At 38.7% G+C, this 21,347-nt stretch overlaps 1 protein-coding gene across 8 annotated transcripts in view; it reads left to right on the plus strand.

Moving 5' to 3' along the window:
* The first annotated feature begins 74 nt into the window (after positions 1 to 74).
* Positions 75 to 21,347, plus strand: part of OGDHL (oxoglutarate dehydrogenase L) — a 56,885-nt gene continuing 35,612 nt past the window's right edge. For 2 of the 8 annotated variants that reach the window (XM_027460377.3, XM_072040079.1), the window contains exons 1-6: positions 123 to 176; positions 3,812 to 4,046; positions 9,666 to 9,845; positions 16,782 to 16,884; positions 19,628 to 19,743; positions 21,069 to 21,223. In XM_027460377.3, the coding sequence (XP_027316178.1) occupies positions 3,840 to 4,046; positions 9,666 to 9,845; positions 16,782 to 16,884; positions 19,628 to 19,743; positions 21,069 to 21,223 (761 nt within the window). In that variant the 5' untranslated portion in view covers positions 123 to 176; positions 3,812 to 3,839. Of the gene's footprint in view, positions 98 to 122; positions 177 to 692; positions 841 to 1,587; positions 1,792 to 1,969; positions 2,081 to 3,560; positions 3,583 to 3,811; positions 4,047 to 9,665; positions 9,846 to 16,781; positions 16,885 to 19,627; positions 19,744 to 21,068; positions 21,224 to 21,347 lie in introns of those variants that run through there. The other 6 variants (XM_038180979.2, XM_027460378.3, XM_027460379.3 and 3 more) reach the window with 6 other exon arrangements.

Consider the following 21,347-nt stretch of genomic DNA (forward strand, 5'->3'; position numbering starts at 1 on the left):
CCGCGGGGGAGGTGGGAGGGGGGGGAGGGGGCGTGGCCTGCGCGAGGCGGCCCCGCCCCGCCGCGACCTCCGTGCGCGCGCGGCTCACGTGACGCAGGTAACGGTCCCCGCCCGGCCCCGCCCTCCCCTCCCCTCCCCTCCCCTCCCTCAGCGCGGCCCGGGCCCGGCCCGGCCAGGTCGGTCCGCGGCGGGGAGGGGCGGGGGGTGCCGGGGCCGGGAGCTGCGGCCGGGCGGGGGGCGGCGCGGGGGTGCCGGGGGCAGCCTGCTGAGGCGGGGGGCGCTCCGCGGTTAAACGCCGGCCGGGCGGTCGGGCCCGAGGGGCTGAGGTGGGCGGAGAGAAACCCAGGCACCAGCCCGGTGCCGCGCCCTGCAGCACCGAGCCGGCAGCAGCCTGGGTGGTGTCAGGAGCCGTGTGGCGGCAGGGCTAGGGGGTGAGCGTCCCCTGTACTCGGCGCTGGTGAGGCCGCACCTCGAGTACTGTGTTCAGTTCTGGGCCCCTCGCTACAAGGACATGGAGGTGCTTGAGCGGGTCCAGAGAAGGGCGACGGAGCTGGAACAAGGTCTAGAGCACAAGTCTGCTGAGGAGTGGCTGAGGGAGCTGGGCTTGTTGAGCCTGGAGAAGAGGAGGCTCAGGGGAGACCTTATTACAGCTGCCTCAAAGGAGGCTGTCCCGGCATGGAGATTGGTTTCCTCCCAAGCAATGTGTGATAGGACAAGAGGCAACGGCCTCAAGCTGCACCAGGGGAGGTTTAGGTTGGGTAACAGGAAAAATTTCTTCACAGAAAGGTCTGCGCAGCACTGAGAAAGGCTGCCCAGGTGGCTGAGTCACCATCCTTGGAGGTATTCAAAAGACATGTGGGTGTGGTACTTAGGGATGCGGCTTAGTGATAGACTTGGCAGCGCAAGGTTAACAGTTGTACTTGGTGATCGTGGAGGCTTTTTCCAACCTAAATGGTTCTGTGGTTCTATGAACACGTAGCCTGTAAGCGTCCTCCCGTTCAATTTTATGGATGCAGAGCTGTGCACCTTTATACAGTGTGGTGCCATGGCTGAAATGAAAAGCACTTAGCGTGTGGAGTTAAATATTCCTGAAGCACCTTTATTTGATAAAACTATTCCATGCCCCTCAGTGATCTGTTGCAGTTTTTGGAGATGCTTCCAAAAGATACTAGCCTTCGCAACGTATTTAATGTGATCTTGAAAAAAGCTGGACAAACACTTTGTTATCAGATTTGTTTTCTTTTTCGTGTGCTTCTACACCCTCCAGAAACCTAGCTAGAACAATTCCCACAACTGTCTATGACATTGGGTCACATCCAGATTTGAGGGTGCCAGGGTGAAAGCTAGCTCATATTGTGAGACACACGTCCAGTACTGCAGAACAGCTGTAGAGATTTTCACCTGCTTAGGGCTTTCATTTACTTCCAACATGGTAAAGGGGCTTTGGTGCGTTAAATATCAGGTGTTTTTTCTGCTTCATTGCTTCTTTCTTATTTATTAGATCTCCGGTAGAGGTTTAATTAATATCTTCCTTTAGGTTGTTTCTTGCTCAGCTTGATGTCTTGCCAATCACTGTTTTCGTTTCAGGGGTTGATTTAGGAAGCGTAGCAGAGTGAACGATTCTACCTATTTCTGCTTTCTGCCTGCTGTCCTGTGTACTGATTTTTGACCGACAGTCTGAAGGCTGAGTAGGCTGGAATGGTCTGTGATCATGCTGGTGGTCTCCAGTTCGATTAGCTGCTGACAGCTGCGCTAAACAGCGGTGTGTGCAAGAGGAGGAAGTAAGAAAAAGTCAGTTTCGTTGAGTGAAATGAATCCGTAGTTGAAATCTGACTGGAATTACACGATTGTCAGCTTTGTCCTTTTTATTTTCATATCTGCGTATAAACTGAGTCATTAATTTTCCATCAGATGGGAATAGTGTCTGTGATAACAGTTTTCTTCACCTGTGGTCTTTGTATCTTCACAGGAATGATGTAGTGCGTATCTGCTCTTGTAGGCGACATGTTCAGTAGTTATAACTCAAAGTGTCGTTCTGACCCCATTTCAGAATTCAGATGGAATTTGGAGGAAGTGACTGGTACACTTACAAGCTCTTTGTTTCTAGTATATATTATGTCATATGCGTAATTTGCATCCATTTTCAAATCTCCTAAATTCTTACTTTCCTGTACATTTTTCACTGAGTGCTAGAAAGATCTACACATCTGCCAGGCAAGCATTTTAGCACAAAGGAACGTGAAATTACATGTGCTTGAGAAGTTTGTCACTGTAGTATGATAAGGAACAAATCTGCACCCCCTGAGGTATGTGTGCAGATGTTTGGTGGCAGACGGTGGGATTCACATGGGATAAGATCTGCGCAGTAAGAATCTAGCAGAATGGGCACAGGTACAGAGGCCGTGTGACATCTCAGTTCTTACTGTTAGAGCACATTGCAATGCTACTAAGTTGCGCGAAATTATGTCATGTCTATAGTGGCTTTAGTGCAATTATGTCTTAGAGAGAATGATGTATGTAGACAATATATTTTTAAGTCTGTTGCCTCAGTTGCTATGAGCTGTTGCAGGCCTTATTCTGGTTTCAAACCAGTGCTGATGGTATTTATCTCCCTGTGGTTGACTAGGAGCCCTAATCATAGGCAACGTGTTGGGACAAGAGGAAGTCAATGTTGTAATAAACTTTAGATCTGTAAAATGGGAAATGACAAGTGAATACAGGTAGACAGGAAATAATGCTGATGTGTAGAGGATCCAGCATACTAGTAGCCTAACCCTTGCCAGTTGGCTGAAAACACCAAGCGGAGAGAGAAGAGCACATGGTTTTGAGGTGGTTTTTGCTCCTTTGTTTAAAGGAGGGTTGCATACTGCTTTATATGATTTTGGTGATACTTCCTTGGGGAATAATTTCCAGGTATCTGGGCACCATGGAGAATGTGAAAAGAATAATTTCTTTTCACATTACTGTTATTCTTCTGCAATTTTAGCATCTTCAGCGTTAGGATTAGACTATTTTTGGTCTGTCAGTAAGCTATGTGTGTTCTTTTTATTCTCAAGGGAAGCTTTGATTCCCTTTGCTAGTCAGCATTTCACACCCTTTTTTTCTTTTAATTGTGTTCCAAGTTATAAGGGAATCTGCTTTTTTGTTAAAAAGTTGGTAAGAGGTCATTAAAAGGATGGGTTAAATGTTGTGAGTTAGGAGAGAAAATGAAACTGAACCATATCTTAAGGTAACACCAATTCATGTCAATATGAAGGCTTAACTAGCACTCATTATTGGTAGTATTTAATTATTTTGTTAGCATCATTGCATGTGGCCTAACTTTATGGCAGCAGGCTTTTTTCAGCCACCGTATTTGTGATTGGAACTGTTTGTTGAAGCAACCCCAGTTTGGCTTCCTAAAAGGTCACATCTTTTTTCAGCTGCGCAACAGCAGCTGCAGTTGCCAGGAGCTCCGGAGAAGTCAATGATTAGCAGGGCCGTTTGTTCGCATGGAACCTGGGCTCCGGGGGCACGCAGCACAAGCGGTGTCGTGATTGCCTTAGAAATCAGGCTGATGTGATCGCTTACAGGACCTGTGAGGTGAACTGCTTTGCGTGGGGACAGCCAGCAGCAGGTCCACTGCATTTCATGTAGCTCAGCCATCGGCCATGGAATGGCCTCTCTCCTGAGGATAAATAACTTCCTGCCTAGGCCTGAGATCTGTTGAAGAGCACTCTAGCCATAAACTTCAGCTTTCACCGTGAGACTGAATGCCTCTGAAATTCATTTGCTGTTTTTCCATATTTTTTTTTTTGTGTCTTATTAATAGGCTTGGATCTTCTGTCAAATAAACAACCATGAGTCATCTGAAGTTGTTTGCGGCTACGGTGAAGTGGCATGGCATTAAACTTCTGCGAAAGCAAGATATAGCCAGAAGGGTGTTTTTACATGACCGACGGTATGTTTCATCAGGAACCTCAGAACCGTTCCTGAGTGGGAGTAATTCGAATTATGTGGAGGAAATGTATTATGCGTGGCTTGAAAACCCCAAAAGTGTACATAAGGTAAGTCTAAAACTTAAGTGTAAATGATGCTATTAGGTTAAGAATGGAATTGATTTTCCTGTTTTTAACTTGTGTTATAAAAAGTCCAGAAAGAAAGTCTTGTGCAAAATGAAAACTGTGAAACTAATTTCCTACATATTGATTGTTCCAAGATGTGATATTGCAGTGTAAAAAAAAAAAAAAAAAAGTAAAGAGGAGCCATGGGTATGGTGACCTCAGCTGAAAGAATGAGAAGTCCACACTAGACTCAGAAACTTTCAGCATTCTTCCATGGAAAGGCTGTTGAAGCAGATAGATAAGTAATTAATGATATCCTGAAGAATATCCAAGAAGTAAAATACTTTTAATTTTTTTTTTTTTCATAATGGGGTTATATCAGTGCATATGTTATAAAAAAAAAAAAAAAAAAAGGCATATGTTGGTACTTCTAAACTGTCTTAAGTGAACTGTACAACCATCTTCTTAGCTAACTGCAAGTTGTAACCTTAAAACTGAATCTGAAATTGTCAAAAAAGCCTTCTTAAGTATCTTGAGAAGTGAATTCTTCTGTCTCTCTCCAGGCTACTTCAGTGGTTTGCATTTTTTTTGGCGATGTTATTGCTAAATTCCTATCTTAAGGGCAAAACATATGGAGTTGTTTATTTGTTTAACAAGCTTTCTGCTGACAAGCAAGGCTCTCTTATGGTGATACATGTATATTAACTTAGGTGGTTGATGAGAAGTCTGATCAATTCTGAAACAGATGAGCCATTTTCTGTAGAAGCATTGTGAATTGTGCCCAAAATGTTTTGCCAAATTGGTTGTGTGTTTCCTTATTCTTGAGGCACGTATATCAAAATGTCACTTAGAATTTGTTGCTCTAAGTCTGATAATCTGTCTAGAGAGTGAGGAAGTGACTCATGTTCAGGAGAAAAAAGGGAACCAAAAGTAGCAGTTTGGAAACTTTTTTTCTGGATGCTGTGTATGATCTTAGCTCTGTTGGGAGGTGGCAAACCCAGCAGCGACTCTGAAGACAAGGTAGTACATTGTGTGAATGCATAGATTTAATTTGAGATGCCCTCACCAGCTATTGGTGTTCCACATTGATTTTAGCCTTTGTCTTGTGTGCGCGCTGGATAAACTCACACACAAATGCTGTGCAGGGTGATATCTCCGTATTAGGTTGCATCAGCTTGTGTCAGCTCCCTGTCCCTTAGGAGGAAGGACCATGCTTGTTCAGACCCCTTGCAGCAGAGCACCTTCTGCAGCGGCGAGGTTCCCCGGCATTGCGAGGCTGAGCCGAGCCCTGCCGGAGCTGCCCATGGTGCTGAAGGGCTCGGCCCTCCTCAAGCGCCTCGCGTTAAGGAGCAGGTCCTGGGAGCCCAGCAGCTCACTTTTCTCATGCTTAGGGATGGGTGGAAGTGCTAAAATCCCACCAAAAGGCTGGGGGTCTTGCGTCACCTCATCCCAAAGGTGGCAGTTTGTAAGCTGAACAGCAACTGATAAATTGTTGGGAACAAACAGACAGATGTGCTGGTGGAATAGGTTGTGGCCTAGGGAGTGGATCCCTGCTGATTCAGGATGCATTTTAAAAATGTGTGAATTCTTTTCCAGGTTTAGTGTGCGTAAGGTAATTACAGCAGTAATGAATTGAAGTAAAGTCACTGTTTGACAGGTTTTTGAGGCTTAAAAGGATATGATTGATGGGTACCATCAATGCCTTTACAGCTATTCTTCCTTAAATAATTGTTTATTTGTTTGTTTTTTTTCAGTTGGGTGGGGGAGGAGAACAGTGTTTTGACCACCTTTTTTTTTCTTACTTTGTTTCATCAGTAAAATTAATTTTAAATTTTTTGAAAACCGCAGTATTTCATCAGGTAAAAACTAAGTTATCCACCCCCCAAATTTTTGTTGACAGAAATTGTTTAATTTGGCCTTTACAAAGAAAAAAAAAAGGTGAAAATATTGAGAACTGCAGTCACTCTCTTTTCTTAAAAATAAGGAAAATGTGTGCTGTAGCTGTATGACGCTAGTTGAGGTTGTCGTTTTGTCCTTCTGCTATGGAAAGCAGTGGAGGCGTTGGAAAACCATGTCAGAGACACCAGCAGCTTGTTTGGTGTTGGTTATGGTTATCATTAATAATTTGGATCTCTCTGCAGGCCACTCATATTTCATTGTTCTGTCCAGTGTGTCCTGCATCGCTCAGCGATCCAGTTTGTGCTAGGCCTTTAGACATTACTTTTTCTTTCCTCTTTTTCCTCATGAATATCTCCTTATCAGTGGGGATGTACCTCCTTGTTGTTAATGAGATGAAAAAGCTTTATTTTTTTCTGGGCTTTTAAAATGACGCTCTATCCATTTTTACTTAGAAACTGCAATTAATCAAGGCTACTCAAATTATTCCCCTCTCAGAAGAATTGATTAGGCATGTCTTCCCATGTATGCTTACTTAAAGCTACTGTTTGAAATACGGCTATCACATGGAAATAACCACATTCAGTGCTACTATTGGCGCTTTTCTTAAGAATGTCTCCTTTCTTTATATACCGTGGTTGTATGTCTAGGATATACATTTATTTCCATAGGAGCTTTTATTCCTCGTGTAAATCAGTTCCTGGTGACTTCCTGCTCTTCCTTGCCTTTTGAATTTTCCTATTCTTAAAGCAGCTAAAACAACAATCAGAATAAAATGATGTGGGCTTTGAGAAAGGCATCATTATTTCTGCTTGAATTGTGGCGTCAGGGCCATAGATCATAAGGGAGAAGCTTGACAAGGCTCAGTTATTACTATCACAAGATTAATTACAAAACTGCGTGGTTGGATATTGAGTACATAATGGCTACCATTTTATCCTGTATGCAGCCGCTCTACCATGAGTGTGTAATCACTTCCTTGTTGTATGTACTTGGGGAAAAAAGGTGGGCTTTTTTGGTTTGATTTTTTTTTTTTTGAATGATGCAGTGATGCTCACTGTGTGTCTTCTAAGGCTTTGTGATCTTCAGTGCAGTTGGTAAGTATTACAATGTCACTAGAAAAAAAAATCATCAAGATAACTAATATGTTGCTTGTTACACTAAATGTAACGTTTTTTATTATATGAGTAGAATAGTGCCACTTAATCACTTGAATTATATTAATTGGGAAATTAAAATCGTGGCTAACTACAACAGAGTTTTGTTGACAGAAAAAAAAAAAAACACAATCAGGGCAATGTATCATGTATCACTACATTTTTTTTTTTCTCACAGAAGTGTTTTTCTATTATAAGCCCCCTCTACCATTTTTTAAAGAACATGACTAATTTAGTTGAGAAGCTCTAGGTTTGCTGTGAGACCAAGTTTGTCTTCTGGCTGTTCAGTCACTTGGTAAATGCTGTTGCCAAAGACTGACATTGATACACAAGACTTGAAGACTATAATCTGGTATCAATCTTGAAAGACACTGCAGAAATTTTTAAAGGCTTTGATGGATGTGTGTCTAGAAAAAACTAATTTTCTGTAGCCAAATGATGTATTTTCCCTCCCCTCTGATTAAATGTCAAGCCGGCTCAACTAATCAATAAGTTCAAAAATGCAATAAGAAGAAATAGTGTGGGTTCCTTCTGTCCCGGCTGGCTGCATCTTCAGGTGTAAACACTTGAAGGTATTTCTTTGTATTTGTGAGTTTGCGTGAAGAAAGGGTCCTCTGCATGTTCTTGAACGGGTAGCCTGTTGGGCAAGTCTCCCTGGGTTTTAGTTAGCAACTGTCTCAGTAGACCACTTGTTTAATATTCCTTTTTTTTTTTTTTTTTTTTTGTGGGACTGCGCTGTGATAACTTTTAAATCTGAATGAGAAGGTTTTTTTTTTTGTTTGTTTGTTTTTAATATTATGATCATCCTTGCATGCGTGTATATGAGGGTTCGAAAAGTTGAGGAAGGAACCTTAAGATAACCAAAACATATTTCTTAGTAAAACTTTTGCATGAATACCAAATGTCACATTTGTCACAGTTCAAAATGTGTGTTTGGAACCTATTAATTTAATGAAAGTTAATAACCGTGTATTGCCAAAGTAATTCCTGCAGTTTAAGTAGTCTTATTTGTAACACAAAGGTCTTGTGTCTGCTTACCGCAGTCTTGGGGCTGCAAACTCCCAGATGAGGTGCTGTATAGGCATGGAGTAAAAATATGGTTCTTAACAGACAGTAAGAGGGAATACCAGGGGCAATACGTTTACGCTAACAGTCTTGTAGGCCACTTATGGCATGTTCTGTAAATTCAGTCATCTAATCTGTGGTTGGTGATGTGTCAAGTGAAGAAGAAAATATGAAATAAGCGTAAGTGATAAGGGGTGAAGAATGAACTCTTCATTCATATGTCTGGAACTGACCACCAGCACGTTCTGCCTTGATTTGCCAAGGCATATAAAATTAGGCTGTGTTTAGATCAAGTCTGAATAAAAGAAGTGTGATTAATTACATATGTTTAGCGTATTTGTAGCAATGCAGCTTAATGACAAACCAAAAGAGGTGTCGTTTAAAGAGTTTTTCTCTGGCATTGGATACATGTTCATGATGAAATTCTTGCATACAGGTTGTGTCCCCCCAGCTTCTACAACCTAAGCTTGGAAGATTGGGTGAGGCTTTGCCGTTGTAGGCTGGCCCCCTCGTAGTGTTCCTGAATGCCTTGAAGCTTGTAGGAATTTCTGTAAGAAGACTATTTATTAATGAAAATAAAATTTTATAAATACTTTTCTGTTGTGTAATTAGTATTACATTACAGAATACACAAAGGAATCAAAACAATGAGTATTTTAGGTGGCTTGTGTAAAAGTATAGAAGGGAAGGATTTTCTGCTTGTTGTAATTCAGTTTCTGTAATGTGTATTCTCCTGAAGTTAGGACCTGCAACTGAAACCAGAGCCATAATTTCTTTTGTAGTAAGGTATCCTGAGCTAGTCAGGGGAGCATTGTAGACCGCAAGCCTCCCTCAGCACAGCTGTAATTGCTTTTCAACAGTTTTTTCAAGAAAGGCCCTTACGGACAGATTTGGAGTTAGCATATTCATTGAGTATCTTGAAGTATCGTGAATTCTTTTAAGTATCATTACAGGAATGGATTAATTTCATTTATTAGGGTTTTCAGTTTTATAGGCCTGATAGCTCTTTACCAGCCAGCGAACTTATTATACCCATTACTGGTTGCTTGAATAAACATATCAGTTAAAAAGAGCTGTGTGAATGAATAATGTACCAAGATGATTTACTGGAGAGCAAAATGTGCTGGAGAGTTTTCCATTGAACAAGCTCAGTGTAAGAGATCAGACAAAAAAGTTTGTGTGTAAATAAAAATATGCAGTTGCTACAGAGGTGTGGAGCGTATCATGTGTAGGAGCTGGACTCCATGATCCTTGTGGGTGTCTTCCAACTCGGGATATTCTCTTCTGTTTTATGCCATTGCTTATGATGTTACAGAGACAGTCAGGACATACAGACCTTTCATCTTGCGTTGAATTTATGCTCTCCTGTTGCTGGCTATTAGTCGTGCTTAATACTGTAATGTAGTGAGGTATGATTTCCAGCTTGAAGCTGATGCATTTGATGGAAACTTTATTTGAAGTAATAAGTTTTCTTCCTTCCTTTCTCCTCTGTACACATGTCCAGTCCTGGGATTTGTTTTTCCGCAATGCTAATGCTGGCCAAGCATACGATCCCCATCTACCAGATCAGTTGGAAAGAAAGGCATCATTTCTTCAGAGCCATGGCCTGGCCCAGACACCAAGTAAAGCTGAAAAACTTGTTGAAGATCATCTTGCTGTGCAGTCATTGATACGAGCATACCAAGTAAGTGTACTTTGGGCTGGAGGTGGGAGGTTCTCTCCTTGGCAAACAACATTTTTCTTTCTTTTAAGGTTCTTGTTTGTCCTCTGATCTTAATTTCTGTCTGTTAGGACTTTTTTTTTTTTCTTTCTGACTTAGTAAGACACTTGACTGAGTTGGAATGCTAAGTAGTAATTTTCCTTCATATGAAGAGAATTGTCCTGGATGTGGTGGTACTAATGGATGTCCTGATGTATGCAATGAAATAAGAACTTTTCCCACTCTTCAGCTGCAAACCTTTTAATGATCCAAATCTCTCCTCACCTCTGGGGAAGCTGTTACAGGTCTAAATGCTTCAGTCTTTCTGTACAACAGGAGGAAATGTGCTTTCCTTCTCATAGTATGAATTTTGAGGTTTTTGACTTGAGCAGGATTATAAGTAAAAAGAGAGAGAAGTAGTAATGAATTAAACAGAGATTGAATTTTGGGAGGCTGAAAGTACTGAGTTTGGGTCAGCTTTGATAATTTCTCGTAGAAAAGATATTCATCAAAACTGACTGTTTCACACAGATTTTTTTTTAACCCTTTTCCTAAATTAAGAAATTAAGTGTAATTTCATTTTTTCTTCTAAAAGGAAAAGGATTTTGGAAGTGCTACAGTGGTTTTGGTTAGATGTTTTCTAAATGTAAAACAAGATTAAGCATTTTTATTTGGACTTGTGTTTAATATCTTAAATTCAATAAGGGCTTGAAAACAGTGTGAAACAAACAAATAAGCAAAACCCCAAACCTAGAGATGTGTGTTGAGCAGAATATTCCAGTTTGATTTTTAAATGTATTTTTGTTGCCTTTTTTCTTTAAATAAAATAAATTTGTAACTTCTAGAGAAGTTAGCTACAGTTTGGCTTGAACAGATCTGTTCTTCTCAACACTACGAATTTTATCTCCTGCTTCCTATGACGGAGGAACAGAAAATGAATGCTGTTTTTTTATTAAAAAACAAACAAAAAAACTTGCCTTTCTGCATACATTGCCTTGTCACTGTTGATTCAAATATGAACCCTGCTAATGCAGCTGTTGGAGAGGTATGTTGTTGGAGAAAGATTTGTGAATACAGACAAAACAGGAAATGCAGTTTGATATATCTGTGCAGTAAACTACTTCAGTCCATTCACTTTTGCTTGGAGTAAAATTTTGTTGAAGAATCAGAGAAAATTAGGGAACATTGACCTGCTTTGACAGCATTTACTTGGAATTGTGCTGTTTTGTTTCCAGTGTTTGAAAGAGTGTGTTATCTGACTCAAGTGATGGAATAGAAATGTCCCTATAAATGGCAGGCACCTATGTGTCTGTGACAAACAATGAAAGAGGATTACCTAAGGCAACTGTCTGTTTTTAAAAGGTATTTAATACCCTCTAAATTCAGCGTTGAAGGGATTAGATCAATTTGTGACCTTCCTTTGCCTGATAATGAAATGAAACTGAGAAAGATACAGAATTTTCATTTCTCAAACCTGTCAGTGTTTTATGGTTTTTGTGGTAAACTGCTTTGTGGTCTGTTGAGCAGGTCTCCTGGAAAGGCAGTTAATCTACTGCTTTCTCTAAATCAGAGCACGGGATGCAATGAAAGAGGGATTTCCAGTGAAATGTGCATGCTTGACAAAAATGAGCTTAGACACTAAAATGACTCTAAATTAAATGCTTTGGTTCTTCTTTTCTGTCTGAAGTAGATTTTCTTTTTGGAATCTATGTCTAGAAAGCATGAACAGTGTACTAGAATGGTGTCTCTGACTACTGCCTCTGCTTTGATGTGTTGTGACTTGCTGAGGTGTTTATTAAATGAGTGGCTGTTTTGATACATTTAATGATAATGACATTTTAATTTGAAGCTGAATCAGATTTAGGGTTTAAAGTTCTGTATCAACGCAAAATACTCATGGATTTTGTTTGACATTTGGAGCAAATATTTGAAGTCTGTGGCCCAGCAATTCTTGGGACTTTTTTTTTCCATTTTGGCTGAAATTCTTTGAAAAAGTTAAACTTGGCACTAGCTCAAAAGTGTACCTGGTTTTGTCCTGTTTCCATTTTAGTAATGTGGGGAGTTCTTTTTGTGGTTTTGAGAGAGCATCATTATCAGTGCTGGCTCAAGGGGTTTTTGGCTTGGTCCTTCAGAGTTTGTGAATCCTTTGACCCTGCATATGGCACATTTGTATTTGCTGTTATTGATTTAACTCTTAAAACGTAAAACAAATTCGATTAAAATACAAATACTTTTAACATCTCTGCTAAATGTTAACTAATTAAGATATTACACTTACCCTCACATTATATTAGAAAGGGTTTATCTTTTCCTTTTCCTATCCGTAGCAAAGGGTCTCCTGTTCAAATTGACTGTCTTCTTAAACTATGTTTTCATAAAATAATACAGAATAAGACTAATTAGTCTTGTAGCACTTGTAGATCGTGTAGTATGGTAGATCAGGGGTAATTTTTCTTAAAATTTCTCTTTTCTTTTAAGTTACAACAAAAATTGCTAGAGTAGCCATATCCATTTGACTTTTTTTTCTTTTCTATGTTTGTAAACAGCGCTTCTTAGCACTGTGGTTGATGAAATAGTACAGAAAGCCTTCTGGAGGTGTGAAGGATAGTATAGTGTCTTCTGAAGTGATGTGTACGTCAGGATAATAGGAGGCAAACACTTCAACTCTAACTAAAAGTGTTAAACTGAAAAAAAATGTCTTTATGACTTCCGTTAGTTGGAAAAAAAATAAAATCACATTCAATTTAAAAACATTAAAATTGTCCTCAGTGCACTAACTGTTGCAATGGCCTTCAAAATGATAACTTAATTTACAAGACATTACTAATTTTTGTTCTTGTTACACATTAATCTCTAGTAACTGATTTGTTTTCAGATTAGTAATGGATTTCTCTTCACGTTAAAAGATCCCTCAACCCAGGAGGAGAGTTAAAAAAAAACAAAAACCAAACCAAAATTTGTTTGCTCTGAAACAAGAAAAATAATGAAACTTTTTTTTTGCCAAGATCTGCAAATTGCTTTACAAATGATGAATCAAAGTGCAGTGTGGTACAGTACTGTAAATTTAATTTGATGGCTACGGTTACTGTATATAGCGATCACTTGGTTTTTTTGGCTGCATGGCTTTGTCATTCTTTCCAAATTGCCTATGAGGTATAATACTAATACAGTATTTAATTATCTGTTAGAAACATTGACAGTGAACAGTCACTTCTATTTGCCTGTTTCACCTGGTTTTGTTCAGTCCCAAAAAATGAAATGTGCAAACTGCATAAAATTCGTTGTGCTAGGGGATATCTGCATTGGGGCACAATCTACAAGCCGTGTTTCCAGGATATGCTGTCCTTAGCAGTAACCACCAGGTTATTCAGAAGGTGAGTAAAAATAGGTCATTTAGACTAACTCCTGTTAGATTTCATGGTCTAGACAGGATCACCATTTAGCCCTTAATGTTACCCTGTAAAGACTACAAGTTACTTCCATGAATCCTTTTGGCTTGAGAGTCCAGCATGGTGATGTATGTTTTCCAGATTGAAGATGGTATGATTCAGCAGGAGAAAGATTTACCAAGCTTGGAAATGGAGCACACAGAGGCTGTTTTATCTCATCTGATTAAGCTGAAAGATCTTGCTTGCTTGCTTTCTTGCTTGCTCGTGTGCTGTCTCTTTTTTGCATGTTCACTTGCAATTTTGTGCTTGCTCATTCTCATCCCCTTTTTCACTCTCACCCTATCTCTTATGAAAACTGGGCACAGTGGATACGGTGTACTTCATGAGCTTCTATTTCTCACAACAACTTGTCTTTACTTTTCAGCTGTTCTGATAAGGATGAAAACGCAGCCCCTCCCATCCTGGATTCTTGTTTCTCCTAGATTATCCTTTTTGTGTTCACACAGCGTTTCTAGTAACTGAATTACAGCTCTTTCCCATGTGGTGTATCAAAGATATTAAAGGGCAGGGGGCTTTCAGTCTTTATTAGTCTTGAAAGCCTTTAGGGATGGCAACCCTGCTAAGTTACACGTTTGTTCTTTGCATTTCCTGCTTTAAAAGCTCACTTTCACTTCTAAGTCACTCTCAAATGCTTCCAGGTTAATGGATACTTTAGCAATATAACCTTGTTCCTCTTTGATAGAGAAGAGACTAGAGTTGAGCTCCCAGATAGAATCAAAGTTGTCACTGTCTGAACTGTGATACTGACATTTACTTTCTTCAATCTGACTGAGGTTTGAAAGCCCCCATCTCCTCCAGCTACTCACAAGCATAGGTGGTGGTAGTTTTTCCTCTATTCAGTGATGCTTGCAGCAGTAGGGCCAAGGTTTTGGTTTTGTTGCTCTCTCGTAAATCAAGTCAAGAGCAAATTGAGCCAGCGTTGTGATTTAACCCAGCAAGCAGCTGGGCAGCTGTGACCAGCTTGGGCCAGCTGTACTGGCTGTGTCCCCTCCCAGCTCTGCAGTACCACCAGCCTCCTCGCTGGCAGGGCAGCATGAAGAGCTGAAAAGTGACCCTTGGCTCTGTGCAAGCACTGCTCTGCACCAACTAAAACATCCGCGTGTTATCAGCGTTGTTCTCAACATTGTCCTTGGTTCTCAATGTTCTACATGGTCCTGAATCCAAAACACAGCACTGTGCCATCGACTGGGAAGAAAACTAACTCTATCTCAGCCAAAACCAGGACAGACAGTTTTAAATACTGTCAGTTGTGACGGCACATTATTCTTATGAACCAAAGGATGAGGATGCAGCTGTCTATAAAAGTATATTGTGTGTAATTTTCATACAGTACTTATGCATTGGAAAAATACAAACCTTTTTGCTTGGGAGCATAGACGTGTATAAAAGTTGTGGTATATGTAGTTGTTTTTTTTTCCTATGGGAAAATCATGGCAGGGTATGGGGAACCTTTCCAGAACAATATCATTGTAGTAACAGTCTCTAAATATTTTTACCTTTGCATCACTTTATCGTCTCCCAGATATTTGTAATCTCTCCAGGACTAGTGATCGGAAGTTTCTTGTAGATGATGAATCTCATACACGGCAGTTTTGACACTCTTACTTTAGGCCTTTTCTTGTTTGGCTAATTTTTAAAAATACCCCTTCTCTCCCAGGGTTGATGAATTTAATGCATCTTGCAATTATGTTTTTTTTGTTTTTTTTTTTTTTCCATCCTTTTGGTTTCCTTTAGGTCCCACTTATTATGGGTAATAATGACTGTTCTGCAATCAGAGTATGAGCTCTGTTGTGTAGCTTGTTTGTAGGTGGGTAGAAAAGAAGACAGCTATGATTTTCCCCAACCTGTACTACTGAATTTATACCTCTCTTTGTATTGTGTGTATTGTATTAGGCACATGCTAGAAAACTAGATTATTGTCTACATTTTCATTATAATGGAGTGTCTAGTGTTAGCTTACCAGTTATCTGTTGCCAAATCGTTAAGTTTCCCATTTTGGAGTGCTGTTATTAAAAAGTAACTTGATATTGTGGGAAATACTGTGCTTTACTTAAAGATCTGACTGCTCCTGGCGTGTAACATGGCACAGCGCTTTACTGATTTGCTCTTTTGGGTTTTGGCGTTCTTGCTAATCCTCATCTTCCTGCTAATACTGCGCAGCAGATGTAGCTTAGGGAGGTGAATTCTTTCCTGTTGATGATGCTTGAGACAGAATTGTTTGCTTAGTTCCAGTCAGATAGACTTTGTGCTGCTGTAAACAATGAGGTGGCACAGATGTTGCTGTGGGCATCATTTGGCCTGTCAGAGCTTTATTGCTGGTGATTCATGAGATGCAAAGAATCTCAGAGGCAAGACTGAATTTACACGTCTGGTGGTTCTACAAAAGATGCCTTAGTTTGGTTTGTTTGCTTACGAGTGGAAGGAATTTTGTTGTGAACTTTCCTGCAAATGTAGAATATCTGAATAGTGTTTTTGTAAGTCACGTCTTGTAAATGAGCCACACTTTAATCACTCTTTATTACTGTGTGATGTAATTTATTATTAATATTGCAGTGTATTAATATTTTTCCCAGAGACAAGTAGAGTACTTAGTGTGAATGAAAATCTATCCAGGTGATCTGAACTTTGTCCTTTAAAAAGAAAAGTAATAAGGAGAAAACAGTAATATATTCATTGAAAAAACTTTGTGAGCTAATTTGGTACATTTGATTCATGTATAAAAGACATTGTGTAAAACAAAAAAAACTTGTATGGCTCTATTGAATCAATTAGTTATTTCTTCAGCAATGTCACGCGTTAATATAATGCACTAATCTATAGCAACTTGTGGCACACGACACCAGTATTTCTGCTAACACGGAGTGTGTTCCCTCATGTCTTGAATATCATTCATATGGTAGATGAAATTACCAAAATTCCTTAAATGAAAATAGATGTTGCTATGTGATATGGAGCCAGGCTCATGAAGACTGATCCCTTCAATTCCAATAGGAATTTCTTTTTCATCAATCCATGTTTTAGGTCAGCAATGCCATATTTTGGTATTCTGCAGCTGCTGAAAGAAGGATTCAGACAAAAATACAAAATGACAGAAATAGCAAATGATTTATAGACTAGTCATCTTTTCTTAATTTTACCCAGAGATTCAGATTTTACCATCTTCAGCAGTTTCTTTACTTAGATTTCAGTGTAATTTTACTTTAAATTGTGTGCCAAACTAAAACTTGCATCCTAATGTATAGTAAACAGCTATTAATAGAAATAGTGTACATATCCTGAGATATAATGCTTATTTTCTGTTCTTAGGGGAAAAAAACGCAAATCTGACTCTCTCTTGACTTTAGTAGTGATTGCTTATTTTGACTTCATGGCCTATCTACATACTTTGGAGAGATATTGGTGACTTTTTGTCTGACTTTTATTAGCATGTTTTCTCTTTTTCTCTTACTTTATTCCTTTATTTTTTTTTCAGATTCGTGGCCATCATGTCGCTCAGCTAGATCCTCTTGGGATTCTGGATGCAGACTTGGATTCATTTGTTCCATCTGACTTAATCACTACAATCGATAAACTTGGTGAGTACACTGTATGCCTTATTATTTGCAATGGTTACTTGTCTTTTTTGTCTCCTGGGTTGAAGTGATTGAAGAAGACATTTCAGGGAGGCTTCTACATTTTCTGCTTGATGATATCACAGAGTAGTTCTTTGTGTCTCTGTAAGGAGGCTCAGATTTCAGGATGATGGAATTTCTACTCCAAAAGCGAAGTTAAGGTTCCCGTGAATTCACCTTCTTATCAATAATGATTATAAGCAGAACATAAAAAAGGAAGTCCTCTTTTTTTTAACCACACCAGACATTATGACTAATCAGTACAGAAGGCCAAGATTCTGGTGTTCTAAATTGCTTTCATATCCTTTATGCTTGATACTTGTTTTGACTGGGGACATGTAGGCTAATCAATATGAAAAAAAAAACAAAAAACAAAACCAATAAGCAAAATTGTGGGTTGAGGGAACTTGGTAGTAGTTCTATGCCAAAGTTGGATTCTAGTCTCTGCTACTTACCCCTTCTGTTAGACTTTGAGAAGTCTGAAGTTTTCATGAGGAAAACATGAAAACTGTAGAATTCTTGAATTTTATGTAATCCAACAGTGAGCATTTTAGTTTGCTGCTGGAAGAATATACTACACTGGGATCTGCTTTTGCAAGGGGTTTTCTGGTTGGTAAGAGGGCATTTCTTTGAGGAATTGTTCTGATCGGTTTCTTTGTTCCTGCTCTATTTCAATAAAGAAACGTCTGATTGATTTTCCTCTACTTTTTAATCCACCTGGTTTGCTTAAAATGGGGTATTCTACTTGCTAAGGACAGTGAATCAATTTTTCTTTGATATGTAGGGAAGCTCTTTGGACCTTACATAAAACATAGTGCAAGCAGTAGATAAAACAAGTTCTGCTTAGTTTTACTTTAAGTACATCTACTGCCTCTTTGCTTCTGTTCTTTCTATTTCTGGTGGTAGGGAAGAAGCAGTTCTGACCTTTGATTGTTCAAAGGCACTAGTAGAGTGCGTAAGTCTTTACGGGCAGAGGTGCTTTCACAAATCAAGGTTCACTTTGAAGTTTATCAGTTTTAATTAAAGGGAAGTACCTACTAGAAAACACAACAGAGTTTACTAACTAAAAATAATTTGTTCTGATCATGGGTAATTGTTGGCAAGTCAGTACAAATTTCTTTACGTTTTGCAGACAGCTTAGTGCAGTGTTGTGACTGGCCAAAAAGGATCATACTGAAGGCGTTGTGAGCACCAGAAAAATGTGCTGGAACTAAATGATTTGGGAGGGATATGCCTCAGAGTGTGGTAACTAAAGTGACATTTCATTTTGTGAGGGGAAACAGTTGCTAACCTAGTCTTGGAACAGGAGGAAAAAAAAAATGAGGGGAAAAAAAAAAAAAGGATTTCAAATGCTGTCTGACACAAAAATCCTTGAATGTTCCAGGCAGCAAACTTGTGAAAGGCCTCTGATAGTCCAGAAAGTATTTTAGTGTTTTTTTTTTTTTTTTTTTCCTTGTCTCATCTTCGGTTTCTTCTTCTAGGAACTTCATGGTATGCAGTTTATTCTGAGAGTTTCTTTTAAAATGCATCTAGTTACAGCTGTACCTACCAAATAAGTGGTTCAATTTCTAGAATTGCTTTTAGTAGCTTTTGGTTTTCAGTAAGATTGTATCTCTTTAAACATGAAGTGATGCTTCCATAAATATGCAGTGCTATGGTATGAAGCACAGATGTTCTGTGTGTGCCTGCATGTGTTCTGTTTTTTGCATGACACAGCATGAGGAGCCTGTGAAGTCTGACAGAAAGACAGCAAAGAATAATAATATAGGATGGTAGCACTACTTTGTTTCAAATGAAACTATGCTCTCCATTTTTGTGTATGTGTGTGTTACAGAAAAAGAGAATTAATTTGGTCCTGAAAAAGACAAATATAGTGCCAGAAAGAAGACAAGGTGGTACACAGACACCTGTATTAGTCATGTCAGATTCAATGCTTTAAAATGTATTGTTTTACTATATATTATTTTAAAATATCTATGAAAATATATTAACTTTAAAACAGAATGTGTTATTACTGAAAGTGCTGTATAGTAAAAGTGATGGCAACACGGTTCTTTGGCCTGACTCCAACTCCAAATGCTAAGTTCCATACTTAATCTTTAAATTGCTTTTTTGTCTATTATCTTCAAGAAGTAAGTTTAAAAGGGAATGCAGAGCACTATTATACATGGATTTAAGAGTTATGTGCTGGTTGTCAGATCAGTGGATGTCTGCAACATATCTTGAATCAAGACAAAGCATTCAAAAATAAAAATAGAGAAACTTTATTTTTTAATATTTAAATACTTTTAAATATTTTATATGTGCGCACATATAATTTCTCTCTATGTAAATATTTATTTATAAAATGTATTTTAAGTTTAATACATATATACACACACAATTTTAAAAAGCCATTTTTCCTTTTCCCATTCAGGTTTAACATTGGCGTGCATAGTCTTTAACTTGCATTGATATCAGTCTTGTACTCCTTATCAGTCTTGTACTCCTGCTATTTAATGAACACATTTCTTTAAATTCCAGAATTGAATCCAGCTCATTGTACCGATGGATGCATTCAAAATATTGACATTTTCAATTCTTGATCCGTGTCCTTCTTTTTTAATATCTCTTTATTAAACTTCAGTTTGTGGTGGCTTGAAAAACAATTCTAATTTTGTTTTTGTTTCATACCTTGCTTTGCTAATTGATAATGCATATGTTGTAGGGTTTTATGGTTTACATGAATCGGATTTGGACAAAGTCTTTCAGCTGCCTACAACCACTTTCATAGGAGGAAATGAGAACAGTCTTTCTTTACGAGAGATCATCAAACGGCTGGAGGTCAGTGTGACATCTTTGATTTGTGATTTGAGATTCCAAAACAAGTGAACATTTTTCTAGTTGTAAGTCGCAAAGAACTGACAATTATTAATACAGCAAATGACAGCAAAATAACCCTTGAATGTTTTTTTAGAGATGGTAGCTCCATTAGTTTCATTGACTGGATGTCTGGAATGTATAGATTAAGGATGAGTATAAAAATGTGAATATGGTAGAATCCTAATTTAGGCCATAGTTTTGCAAAAAGAGCTTATGTTGCTTGAAAGGAGTAGAACCTTAGTACTTTGTGTTTCACAGATAAAACACTTGCATACAGTTACTAAGGGAATGTGTTGACTTGCATATCTGACCCATGGTTAGAGCCGCTTATCTGATGCATAAGCACATTTGTGTTGTGCTTTAGAGCTCTGTATTTGCTTTTTGGTTTTTGTACTTCTAGCATGTCTGTGCAGCACTTTTCAAGAGAATCCTTAAAATCATAATGTACAAATAAATGGAGAAAATCAATAGGAAAATCTAAAAGCCTCAAGACACTGATTTGTGTTAAAGAGGAAATAACCTTCCAGTTTTCCATCCTCTTGCCAGAGCTTTAGATTTTTTTTTTTCTTGCTGAAATTAACATTAAATTCCTTTTTAGAGGTAGCAGAGAGCACGTACTGTTTGTTCAGAATGGTTTTAACTCAAACTCACAATGTGTTTTTTTTATTGACTTTGTTTTGAACGTGTTTTTGGGGTGCAATGTTCTTTTTAAAGTAAGAAAAAAAAATAGAAGGAACTAAAAGTTTTGAAGTGTTTTTGCCATTTTTTCCTCTCATTTCTCTGGTCTGAGCAGCTTGGCTTATTTTTTGGATTTTCAGCCTTCTGAGAATTGACAGCTATCAAGTAATTTGCATGAGGCTTTATAGCTGTCTTGTTATTGCCATTATTACTTGACTTTAGGTGGTGTTTTAAAAAGACAGGATAAATTCTGATAAATCACTCAATCTTTGCATATAAGAAAAGACTATACTATGCCAGTAAGAAAAGCTTCACATTAGGTGAAATAAGCCAGTAAGTTTAAGGCAGATATGTTGGCCTATTTTGAAAGTATTGCATGATGCTGGATCATCATGCAATACTTTTTCATTTGAAATGTTGCTTTGTAGAGAAAGTTTTAATTTGCCGGCACACAAACTGGATTCATTAAAATATTTGTTTGCTTATAGGACTAGTGTGGGGAAGATAGCTTTCAGAAAAGTAACAGAAAGGATAATTTTAAAAATATACTTGCTTCCTCATGGCCAGTTAATTCCTAAGGCTTCTGTATTGGTTCTTTGGCATCCTAGAATACCTACTGCCAACACATAGGCTTGGAGTTTATGTTCATCAATGATGTGGAGCAGTGCCAGTGGATCCGGCAGAAGTTTGAGACGCCAGGTGTTATGAAGTTTACTAATGAGGAAAAAAGGACTTTGTTGGCAAGGCTGGTGCGCTCAATGAGGTATGCTGGAGTGGTGCTGGGAAACTGTGCTGTGATTGCTGGGCGTAATGTGGTGTGGGAAGCTCAATAAACTGTTGATGTGGAGGTGAAGAGTCTAAATGAAATCTGGAGTACAGGTAAGTGC

This window comes from Anas platyrhynchos, chromosome 6 (genome assembly GCF_047663525.1).
Source record: "Anas platyrhynchos isolate ZD024472 breed Pekin duck chromosome 6, IASCAAS_PekinDuck_T2T, whole genome shotgun sequence".
Taxonomy (NCBI): Eukaryota; Metazoa; Chordata; class Aves; order Anseriformes; family Anatidae; genus Anas; species Anas platyrhynchos.